Source organism: Vicia villosa, unplaced genomic scaffold, assembly GCF_029867415.1.
Source record: "Vicia villosa cultivar HV-30 ecotype Madison, WI unplaced genomic scaffold, Vvil1.0 ctg.005771F_1_1, whole genome shotgun sequence".
NCBI classification, from domain to species: Eukaryota; Viridiplantae; Streptophyta; class Magnoliopsida; order Fabales; family Fabaceae; genus Vicia; species Vicia villosa.
In genome coordinates, this window is record NW_026706678.1 from 1 (window position 1) to 12,845 (window position 12,845).

The 12,845-nt window shown below is 38.7% G+C and overlaps 1 protein-coding gene across 1 annotated transcript; it reads right to left on the bottom strand.

The window, feature by feature from the left end:
- Positions 1 to 11,441: 11,441 nt before the first annotated feature.
- On the bottom strand, positions 11,442 to 12,235 carry LOC131642755 (uncharacterized; the record flags this gene model as incomplete). Its single annotated transcript, XM_058912971.1, has 2 exons — positions 11,722 to 12,235; positions 11,442 to 11,657 (listed from the first exon to the last, which is right to left on the bottom strand). Coding segments are annotated over exons 1-2 (730 nt in total), but the record flags the coding sequence as incomplete, so codon positions are not given.
- Positions 12,236 to 12,845: the final 610 nt, after the last annotated feature.

Here is a 12,845-nt window from a genome sequence, read left to right on the forward strand (position 1 = left end):
AAGTTGTTTCAACGCTTACGGAAGTTTCAGCTTCGCCTGAACCCCAACAAGTGTACCTTTGGTGTCTACTCAGGAAAACTCCTTGGTTTCATTGTCAGCAAACGAGGAATTGAAGTAGATCCAGACAAAGTCAAGGCAATTCAAGAAATGCCTTCACCCAGAACCGAGAAACAAGTTAGAGGATTTCTTGGACGTCTGAATTACATTTCGAGATTCATATATCTCATGACTACAACTTGCGCTCCTATTTTCAAACTTCTACGGAAAAATCAAAGTTGCGTCTGGACAGACGATTGTCAGAAAGCGTTCGACAGCATTAAGGAATATCTGCTCGAACCACCCATCTTATCTCCTCCAGTGGAAGGAAGACCTTTGATAATGTACTTAACCGTCTTAGAAGATTCCATGGGTTGTGTCCTTGGACAGCAAGACGAGACAAAGAGAAAAGAGCATGCCATTTACTACCTGAGCAAGAAATTCACTGACTGTGAATCCCGCTACTCCATGCTCGAGAAGACGTGTTGTGCTTTGGTCTGGGCTGCCAAGCGTCTCCGCCAGTACATGATTCGACATACTACTTGTTTGATCTCTCATATGGATCCAATCAAGTACATCTTTGAGAAGCCTGCCTTAACCGGGAGGATTGCCCGTTGGCAGATGTTGTTATCAGAATACGACATTGAGTATCACGCACAGAAAGCCGTGAAAGGAAGTATTCTAGCTGAGCACCTGGCTCACCACCCACTCAATGGTCATGAATCAACCAGTTTCGACTTTCCGGACGAGGACGTCATGTACCTCAAGATGAAAGATTACGATGAGCCGCTACCAGACGAAGGACCTGAGATAGGATCCCAGTGGGGCTTAATCTTTGACGGAGCTGTCAATGCTTATGGACGAGGAATTGGGGCAATCATTGTTACACCTCAGGGTACCCATATTCCATTTACCGCTAGATTAACTTTCAAATGCACAAACAATGAGGCCGAATATGAAGCTTGCATCATGGGTCTCGAAGAAGCCATGGATCTAAGAATCAAACACTTGGATGTATATGGAGATTCTGCTTTGGTCATCAATCAAATCAAAGGAGAATGGGAAACACGCCAACCAGGGCTAATTCCTTACAAAGACTACGCGAGAAGATTGTTACCATTCTTCGACATGGTAGATTTTCATCACATTCCTCGTGAAGAAAATAACTTGGCTGATGCATTAGCCACACTCTCTTCCATGATTAGGATAAATCATTGGAATGACATTCCTCAGATCAATGTTATGCGCCTGGATAGGCCCGCTCATGTGTTCACAGTAGAATCAATCATCGACGACAAACCGTGGTATCACGACATCAAGAACTTTCTTCAAAAGCAAGAGCACCCTCTTGGGGCGTCAAAGAAAGATAGAAAGACTTTGAGAAAGTTAGCTTGTAGATTCTTCTTGAATGAAGATGTTCTGTACAAGAGAAACTTCGACATGGTTCTGCTCAGATGCGTTGACAGAAAAGAAGCAGAAATACTCATGAAAGAAATACATGAAGGTTCCTTTGGTACTCACACCAATGGACATACCATGACAAGGAAAATACTGAGAGCAGGATATTATTGGCTGACAATGGAGTCAGATTTCTACCAGTACGCAAAGAGGTGTCACAAATGCCAGATCTACGCCGATAGAATTCATGTGCCACCATCTCTTCTCAACATACTCTCTTCCCCTTGGCCTTTCTCCATGTGGGGAATCGACATGATTGGAATGATCGAGCCAAAAGCGTCCAACGGACATCGCTTCATCTTGGTAGCTATAGACTATTTCACCAAATGGGTTGAAGCAGCTTCATATGCAAACGTTACAAGACAAGTTGTCGTCAGGTTTATCAAGAATCACATCATCTGTCGCTACGGCATTCCTAGCAAGATAATCACTGACAATGGGTCAAATTTGAATAACAAAATGATGAAGGAGCTTTGTGAAGAATTCAAGATCGAACATCACAACTCATCTCCTTACAGACCAAAGATGAATGGAGCTGTAGAAGCAGCTAACAAAAATATCAAGAAAATCATTCAGAAAATGGTCATCACTTACAAAGATTGGCATGAAATGCTCCCGTATGCTCTTCATGGTTACCGTACATCTGTACGTACTTCGATTGGAACAACTCCTTTCTCCCTTGTATATGGTATGGAGGCAGTCCTACCTATAGAGGTTGAGATTCCATCAATGAGAGTTTTGATGGAGGCAAAATTAACAGAAGCCGAGTGGTGTCAAAGCAGATTCGATGAATTGAACTTAATCGAAGAAAAGCGCATGACAGCTTTATGCCACGGTCAGCTATATCAACAAAGAATGAAGAAAGCTTTCGACAAAAAGGTCCGACCTCGCATGATCAAAGAAGGCGACCTTGTACTCAAAAAGATTCAATCTTTTCTCACAGATTCGAGAGGGAAATGGACTCCCAATTATGACGGCCCCTACGTGGTCAAGAGAGCTTTCTCAGGAGGAGCCTTAATACTCACGACTATGGATGGAGAAGAATTCACCCGTCCTGTGAACGTCGACGCAGTCAAGAAATACTTCGCCTAAATAAACAAAAGAACAGCTCGCTAAGTTGAAAACTCGCAAAGAGCGACTTAGGCAAAAAAGAGCGTCTCGGTGAATCGAAAACCCGAAAGGGCGATTCAGGCAAAAATTAGAGACATAAAAAATATATTAATCAATCCCGGTAGACTTAAAACCCGAAAGGGGTAGTTTACGCAAAAGTTAGGGATATATGGCAAGTAACTGTGTTCAGGACAAAACTTGATCATTCAAAATCCATAGCAGAGTATTCATCAGCAGTAAGTCATCTTCTACGAAGCACGGATACAGCGCAACTCAGAGTGGAAGGGAAAGATAACGGTCGTCACGTTTCATCGTAGCCCTTTTCCCGAAAATTACCAATTTCCAACTTTGTAAATACTTCATGGAATCAAGCATTTGGCTGATTACCATTCCATATATAATAATTTGAGCCTTGTGCTTTTCCTTTGCAATCTAGTCTTATTCAGTTTCTTGAAATGCATTTTAAGTTTAAACAGTCATTTTCTTGAAACAAATGTTTTCATAAAATAAAAATGAATTTACTTGCAAAAATAAAGGTGAAATTTCTTTCTAAGGTTTACAAACAATAGGAAGAATGCAAACAGTTGCTCCGAGAACGGTTGAGACTCCGGGAACCAAGATTTCCCCATGAGGTCGCTTTGCGAACATCTCCCGATGACGGATCTTTACTTCAATTCATATTACTCATTTCGGACAGCGGACAACTGATAACCAGATATTCCAACAGAGTTCGAACTCCAAGAAGAGGACATCTTCTGATCAACAAGAATTCAAGTCGTTTCATAGGATTTTACATCCGCGACAATTCCATTCACATTCACTTTACATTTTATCATAATATTCATACATACATTACATCATAATTGCATAGCCGAATCAGGCTTTGATCCTGTGAATGCCTAAGTCATTAAGGCATGAACTCAAGTTTCCCCTGCAAGTTCCGGAGAAACTTTTTCCTTCGAGACAACAGTTCATACACAAGGATCTCCCCAAGCAAGTCAACAGATGGTAGTCTCCCTCAAAGAGATAGTTTGTTCACTTTTGGAATTCCTTAGCCGAGATTCTCCTGTAGAGCGACATTCGACAGTCTTCTTCAGATAAGATAGTCTGCTTCACATTTTGGAATTCCCTAGAGGTTTGGTATTTCCCCAGCAAAGTCGAGAGATGCCACTTTTTTGTCAAAGAAAAAAATTCAGAATCTCCCAGCAGATCGACAAATGATTCCCCAGCGGAGTCAGCGAATGGTAGTCTTCGTCCAGAAGATAGTTCAGATTCCCCAACAAAGTCAGCAAATGGCAGTCTCTTTCAGCAGAAGACAGTTTGCTCACTTTCTATCATAACAAAGTCAGCAAATGGCAGTCTCTTTCAGCAGAAGACAGTTTGCTCGCTTTCTATCATAACAAAGTCAGCAAATGACAGTCTCTTTTAGCAGAAGACAGTTTGCTCACTTTCTATCATAACAAAGTCAGTAAATGGCAGTCTCTTTCATCAGAAGACAGTTTGCTCACTTTCTTTCATGACAAGGTCGACAAATGGCGGTCTCTTTCAGCAGAAGACAGTTTGCTCCCCTAGCAATTGGCAAATGGCAGTCTTTTCCCAAGAAAAGACAGTTTGTCTGCTAAATACTCAAGAGATCGACAAATGGCAGTTTCTTCAAACAGTTTGTCTGTTTCTGGGATGTTTAACTCCCCACAGAGTCGATGAATGGCAGTTTTCCTCTTAGGAAAACAGTTCATTGATTCCCCAGGCATCAGTCGACGAATGGCAGTTTTCACCCCGAAAACAGTTCGTCCGCCTTCAAACAAAGTCATTAGCCCCTCAAAAGATCATGAGGCCATATGACATTCTTTCAAAGACGTCAAGTCAAAAGGGAAGATGGTGAAGTTTCTTTACAGCCGTCAAATGGAATCTTATCTCCAAGCGCTGATAAGAAGTTTGACGAGGAAACAAACCTTTGAAGTTTCTTTACAGCCGTCAAATGGCATCTTATCTCCAAGCGCTGATAAGAAGTTTGACGAGGAAACAAACCTTTGAAGTTTCTTTACTACCATCAAATGGCGTCTCGTCTCCAAGTGCTGATGAGAAATTTGATGAGGAAACAAACCTTTGGAGATTTTCTCTTTATCTGAGATATTGTCCAAACGCAACTGGGACCAGTTTCGAGATATGGACATCCGAAACAAGGGGTAGGTTGTTTACCTTTTTCTAAGTGTCAACACTTAGTTAAAGAAGATGGATTGCGCATCCTACATTGCCATCCATTCACCAGAATCCACATCAAGTATTTCTGCAGGAGTTTGTCTCCTCATCCCCCGCCAAGTGCGACAACGGGGTCAAATCATGCAAAGATCTTATCATCTCAGGAGCGCCCAAAATTCGGGCATTCTTTGATATTTAAGTCTCTTTTACGCAGGAGAAATCGAGATCTCAATCTATCTCCCTCCAGATAAAAGAAACTTAAATAGGGGCATCTGTCATACCCTAATTTTTGACCCCCCTGAGATGACATATCTTCAGGATTTTTCATCAAGTCAAAGCAAGTACCCAGAACAGCCTGACATTCAATCGAGGGTGTTCAAAGACAAGAAAACTCAGGCAAAGGATCAATCAATAGAGGGATTAGTCTCTAACACAATCATTAGACTCAAAAGCCTCATTATTACACCTATGATTGATTAAGACACCCAGTCATCTAAGTACAGGATTACTCAGATCAACAGACTAGGGTTTGGAGCCTATCAAGGACTAAAATCAGGGATCACCTTTGGGAAACCCTAAAAAGCCCCAGGAAACCATTCAAAGACATTAATCATCTTCAAATAACTCTTATGACAAGATCCACTGGACATTACACCTCAATTCAAAGTTTACACTCATCATTGTCCTCTGGTCGACAATTAGGGTTTTTGACCTAATTCACCAAGATAGTTGACTTTTAATCAGGGCATGGATCCAAAACTCAAGACATGATTCAAGAATCTCTACTACCTCAATATAATCCATTTACATCATTCATTTGAGGATAAGATCTTGTTTCTACACAAAAGTCCAAAAATTCACTTTGTCAGGAAAAGTCAACTGTGTGGGATCATCATTGACTTTTAAGGTTTTTGGTCAAAAAATGACTTTCAAAGATCAATATCATCAATATATGGATATTAAAGTCATTTGACCAAAGAAATTCAAAGAAATTCATCAAGGAGCAAAAAGTCGGGAATTAGGGTTTTTGAAGGCATGGTGAGAACTCAAAATTTCACCTACACAACTCAAAAAACTTCCAACATGAAAATTGTAGATCTTGCAAAATAAAATAACATCTTACAAAGGAACTTTTTTCAAAAGATCAATCATTTATGAAGTTTTGGAAATTTTGAAGTTTAGGTCATAAACACTTAGAAATTTTTCTAAGTGTTTTAACCTAGTTTTCATCCAACTTTGGGCTCATTTTTCACAAATTTCCCAAATGATTCTGAAGAAGACATAAACTAATGATTTAAAGTAGATGTTTAGGGCTTTCCAAATTGTGTTCAACCTTCTCCAAATTCAATTTGAGCTAGGAGTTATGCTTGTTCAAAGTTGGCCTCATGAAGTAAAATTATAGGTCATGTGCAAATTGGAACTTTGCAATTTTGTGCATTTTGCTTCACTAATGGATGCTACACGACCCATAACATGTCTGAAACAATACCATGCATTCATTTTCACCATGGCATGAAGATTGAAGAAGATTCCCAAAAGCAAGAACATGTGATTATGTAATCATTACTTTTGAGAATTTATGATAAGCAATGATTCACCAATTGGAATCTTCTCCTAAGCCAATAGAAACTTGCTACATATCAGAAATGTTCCCTAAGATCCTGCAAGATCAATGGTTGGGAGAGCTGGCTCGAAAATGCATCATTGCATTTTGGAGATTCTTTGAATTTCTTCATGGCTAAGAAACCAAACTCACTACACTAAGCAAGCTCACCACAGCCAATTGATCTGCATCCATTTGCCTATAAATACAGAGGCATTCCTCATTCAAAAACACACCAAAGCAACCATATTCCTTGCTTTCTCTTTCTCTTCTCATGTTCATTGTTTTTCAAAGTTCTTTGGCAAGAAGAATCGATTTCTTCAAACCAGAGCTCATCTTTGAGAAGTGAACATTCTAACATCTCAAGGGAGGTCATTTGAGGTGATCCAAGCACCTGGATCACTTCTGTAAGTGGAGGAACACCATTGTTGCTCTCACTTTGGAGCATTTGCAGTTGGAGGTCCATGGAGTAATTCAGGAGGTTCCGAGCCAAGCCAATCATCCAGGCACACTCCTCAGGTCATAGTGAAGCTAACCAGATGGCTGCAGCTCATCTGTAACTCCAAATTCAACAACCTCCATGTTCACTTGAAGCTGAAATCGAGGGAGGTCCATAGAGCAATTCAGGAGGATTCAAGCTCCAATAAGCATCCAGTTAGCATCATTGAGTCTCAGGGAAGCTATTGAGATCATTCATTCAAGCCCAGGTGCTCTCTATCATCCTCACGACCTCCATTTTCAGAGGTAAGTTTCTGAACCTCACCTCTCTAATTTAAGCACTCTTTGTGAAATAGCTCGATTCTATCTTGTTCAGCATCATCAGAGGATTGAAAACCCTCTATCACCATTCATTTATCTTTCAGTATAGTCATTTAATTTGATTTTGAAATTCTAGGGTTCTTCACGATTTCTGGTAAATTAGTTAGATATAGTTGATATAAATTTATGATAGTTACATATTTAGAATCGTGAGTGAATTTAGAGCAAGTTTGGTCTTTACATCTTTGCAAATGGTTGAGAGATGAGCAAGTTCATAAATTTGAAATTTGAGAGCTTGAGGTTGAAGACGAAGATGGTGATGGCGCGCAATTTTCAAACTCAGGTCTAAGTTTATTTTATTTTGATTGATACCTGTTTCATTAACGACTAAAACGTGATAGCCCAGTGGTAAAGAGTGTTTGTGTGTTGCGCGTGCCCAAGGTCTGGGGTTCGAATCCCCCTCGCCCCAGACCTTTTGATTTTATTTCTTTTTTTCGCTTCTATGCATTTGAGTAATATATGAATTGCAATGGAACCATGCATATGACACCAAGCGCGCGTTGGCTCAGTGGTGTTGTTTTGGGCTGGTAATACAAAGGGCGTGGGTTCAAACCTGGTTGGTGACAAAACCCTATTTTTTACCACTTTTTCCCATTTAATTTCTTCACAACTTTAACCAATTATTTAACCTATCAAATTAATTTATTTTCACTTCATTTTTCACACACTTGTCATTTAATATATCTATTTTGTGAATAATAAAAAAAAAATCATAAAAATATTATTTATTTCATATATTTTTATTAGGTTTAAAATAGTATGTTATAAGTGTTTTTTTCTTAAATACTTTAAATATATATTCACTTTGTTTTAACCTAATCATTTTGTAAATAAAGTTTATGATAAAACCCTAATTGTTTAGGTCTTAATTAAGTAAAAAATATTTATTTTTATCTTAGTTAAGTTGACTTTTGTCAATTCTCAAAACGGTTTTCAATCTCCGAATAAATCAAACGATTAAGGTTTTCAAACAACAAAACCTTGTATCATTCCAAATCATTTTTCAAATTGCTTTTACACCAGTACTGTAAAGTACTGGGCCTCTAATAGAGTGTAAGTCCCAAAAACCTTCTCTTCTTAGCTTGTTTTCAAAACTGTATTTTCAAAATCTTCTTTCTGTTTTCAAAATATTCTTCTGGTATTTGAAGGGCATTATTCCCGGTGAAACTCTTCAGATACCCATGTGACCTTTGTCCATCTTCACTTCTTCTGTTTTCAAAAACCATTAACTGTTTATTATATATACTCAACTGTTATCAACAAAACAACAAAATTACTGTTGAGGCTCTGTACATACTTCTTCAATGGCCTCCACTCCATCCAGGTTAGGCTTTACAAGCTTTCAATTTACAGTCTTTATTTAAATTACTGTCAAATATAAACTGTGCATATATTAGTTTAGAACTACGTTTGAGTATAAACCCTAGGATAGTTAAACTATATATATATATATTATAGGAATATGACCTAGGATTGAGAATGTCTTCCCGGTGAAGGCTCTTTCCTAATTAGAGATCTGTAGTTCAAACCCCCCAAGATGAATTATTCCCGGTGAAACATCTTGGTAAAAACCTTAGAATCCAAATAATAGGACACATCCACCCAAAGAGGAATTATTCCCGGTGAAACCTCTTACCCATTTGCTTAGAGCCAAAATAAGTTCAAAACCACATAGCTTTCTCTTGTGCTATAACAAGGACCCTCGAATAGCCTCCTCTTGGGCTTTGTACAAGGACCCACAGGCTTCTTAAAAGCATTTCCAGCTTCCTCTTGAGCTTGTATACAAGGACCCATCAGGTTTCTTATAAACATAGGAACAGGTCTTTAGTCACCTTTTAGCCTACCCTGGTGAGTTTCTTCCAATTTAAACCAGACTTTAAACAAGCTAAGTTTGTCTCAATTCTACATTGAGTACATTTTTGGAATGAGAGACATGGACAGTCTCTGTCACCCTTATCTTCATCAATCTTCCTTAGCAGAGTCTAGGATCCATGTTTTGGTCATCCTCAGCATTGAGTCAACCTTTATCTTGGGCTTTAAACAAGAAGTCTCCATTAGATAATCTTTTCTGCCATTCATTTTAACAAAACCCCTGGAAAGGGTTAGCCTCCAAAGTCAAATTAAAATCAATCTGTCATTTCAACAAAATCCCTGGAAAGGGTTAGCTTCCACACATTCTTTCATTTCAATAAAAAACCCTTGGAAAGGGTTAGCCTCCAAAGTCAAATTAAAATCAATCTGTCATTTCAACAAAATCCCTGGAAAGGGTTAGCTTCCACACATTCTTTCATTTCAATAAAAAACCCCTGGAAAGGGTTAGCCTCCAAAGTCAAATTAAAATCAATCTGTCATTTCAACAAAATCCCTGGAAAGGGTTAGCTTCCACACATTCTTTCATTTCAATAAAAAACCCCTGGAAAGGGTTAGCCTCCAAAGTCAATTAATAAAAATGTCAAAAAAATAAAGATTCATCTCTCTTAGGAGATAATTTCCCAAAAGAGTCAAAACCCCTGGAAAGGGTCAGCCTCCAAAAAAACATGATAAAATCAGTCTTTTACCAAATAATTTCTCCAGCTGAGTCAAAATCCCTGGAAAGGGTTAGCTTCCAAAGAAAAACAGTCTTTCAATAAATAAAATCTCCTCAGTAGAGTCAAAACCAACAAAAACAGTTAGCCTCAACCTTGGGCATCATACAAGGCACCCAAACAATAAAACTCCCCCTGTCAAGAGTCTGCCTCAACCTTGGGCATTGTACAAGGCAGATAATAGAGTCTCCCCAGTGAGTTCTTCATCACTCAGTAGCCACAACCTTGGGCTTTGTACAAGGCAGATAAACCATATTTTTATGTGTCAAAGATTCCTAACACCTAGGATCTTTTCCCCATAGAGTCATCCATACTCAATTTAAAAGAGAGTCCGCCACAACCTTGGGCTTTGTACAAGGCAGAAAATAATGTTTTCCTTAGCTAGAGTCAGCCACAACCTTGGGCTTTGTACAAGGCACATAAAATAGAGTCATTCATTCAATTATCCTCAACAGTTAGCCACAACCTTGGGCTTTGTACAAGGCACACAAATAGAGTCTCCCTAAGTAGAGTCAGCCTCAATTCTGGGCTTTGTACAGAACACAAAAATACCCTGTAATTAATCCCCAGCGGAGTCATCTCCCAGAGTCAAATAATTAATTAATCAGTCAAAAAGCCTCAAGCTTGGGCCTCATACAAGCCAGCTAAAGTCAAATCTTTTATACAGTAGATAGACATAGCTTATCTCTATAGAGAGATATTTTTATTACTCTACCACATTCAAACAAACAAACATTTCAAATTTCAAATTTCAATCAAAGTCTCCCATTTAGGACTCTGAAAGACATGCTCTGGCACATCCCCAGACTTGTACACTTTCCCTAATTTGGACGAGCATCTTTCTTTCATTTAAGAGGCATCTGACTGGCATACTTGCACACACAAGTAAGGTCCCCCTCTTAAATGAAATGAATTCAATTATTCTGTCACTCTTTCAAAATGTTTGTGGTAGAATAGTACAAATACCTCTCTGTAGAGATGATTTCATGTCTCTTTACTGTAAACAGAGATTTAATTCCAAGCTTCAACCTTGAGCTTCAAGCAAGGCACCAAAAACAAGTAATTTCCCTAGTTAGTTCCCCGAACTACATTAAGCTCTGACTTCCACTAGGGATATGTAGGCATGAGGTTCACAAGGAATCTCAGCGAGCTAATAAAATACCAAGAATAGTCAGTTTGTCTGTCTGTCTTTTAAAATTAATTCAATTCCTTCTCCTAATACAAAGGAGAAACTTTCCCAATTATTAGCAATAAACACAACCACAATGACACAGAGAAGGTTCCTGTAGAGTACTACAGATATGTAGGGTGTTTAAACACTTCCCTATGTATAACCGACCCCCCGGACTCCAGAATTTCTAGTCGAGGTGAAATCCCCACACTTAGCAAACTCCTAGGGTTTAGTTGAGATCTTTTTTTCCCTTTCCTACTCGTAGGACAAATAAGAAAGTTCGTGTGATATCGTAGGAAGAACTGAAATAAAATTCATCCCACCACGGGCGCATTCTCCTTCCAAATTTCGCGTGAAGGGTCTAGCGTGCCGTCCTCCCAAGTGAAACGGGGAGGTAAAGAAAACGACACCACATAATTCAAAATAGTTTTAATCCATCCACAAATTTTTTCATTAAAACCAAAACTATCAAGAGTAGCAATAAGGAAATCCCAATTAAGGGTATCAAAGGCTTTGGCAATGTCAATTTTCAAAGCAGCATTGCCACTAAAACTTTTATTTTGAAGAATGTTGATTGCTTCAGAAGTGATGCAGACCCCATCCCTGATATTCCTGCCAGCCACAAAACCTTTTTGCTCCTTGGAGATCAAAATAGGGAGAATGGAAGCAAGTCTATCTGCAAGAATTTTGGAAATCAGCTTAAATTTTAAAGTTAGCAAGAGCTATAGGCCTGTAATGACCAATGTTGCTGGCATCATTGCTCTTTGGAATGAGAATGAGAGTGTTGGCATTATAATTAGGCAGCATCCACCCCTGAGTAAAGAACTGGATAACAGCAGCAACAATATCATTTTTTATTATGCTCAAATACTTGTGAAAGAATATGCCCCCAAAACCATCAGGCCAAGGGGAAGAATCAACATTGAGGTTGAGAACAGCCTTGTGAATCTCTTCTTCACTAGGAATCATGGTTAGCATATCATTAATAGGATCATTAACAAGCTTAGGGATCACCTTCCTGATGAGACCATTCTCCTGCAAAACATAATTCTGATTAAAAAGATTAGTGAAGTGTTCCACAATATGGTTTTCAAGCAAACTTTGATTAGATATCACACTATCATCAATGACTAAAGAATTAATGGTATTAGTTTTCCTTCTAATCCTAGCATAAGTGTGGAAGAATTTGGTATTCCTATCCCCTTGAGAGTGCCATTTAACTCTAGATTTTTCCCTCCAAAAATATTCTTCCATGTTGAAAGCTAACTCAAGACTGTATTGGGCTTTTTATTCCTCCTCCTGCCTACAATCAGTATAGCCAAATTTAGAAATTTCCTCTTGAATCCCTTTTAAAGCCAACTCAGCATCTTTAACCTTAATGGTAACATCACCAAAGGTTTTTGTTCCAATCTCTAAGACTAGCCTTAAGAATTTTTAGCTTTTTATCAAGGACAAACATAGGGCAACCAAAGATCCTAGTTTTCCAAACTTTATCAATTATATTATGACACTCATCATTGTAGGTCCACATCTTAAGAAATTTAAATTGGGATTTCGCAGTAGGCCTAGAAAGATTGATGGAGTAAAGCAGGGGATAGTGATCGGATCTAAGCTTAGGTAGAGTATGGCAACTAACAGAGCTACAGTTATCCAACAGATTTATATTACAAATAACTCTATCGAGTCTTTTCTCAGTTCTAAGTTTACCCCTTCTTCCATTACACCAAGTAAGAGAATTGCCAAGGGTAGGAAGATGAATGAGGACATTGGAATCAGACCAGTTAAAGAACTCCTTTATAGAAACTTTGGAAGGAATGTGACTTCCCTTGTACTCCTCAGCACTAATGATCGCATTAAAGTCACC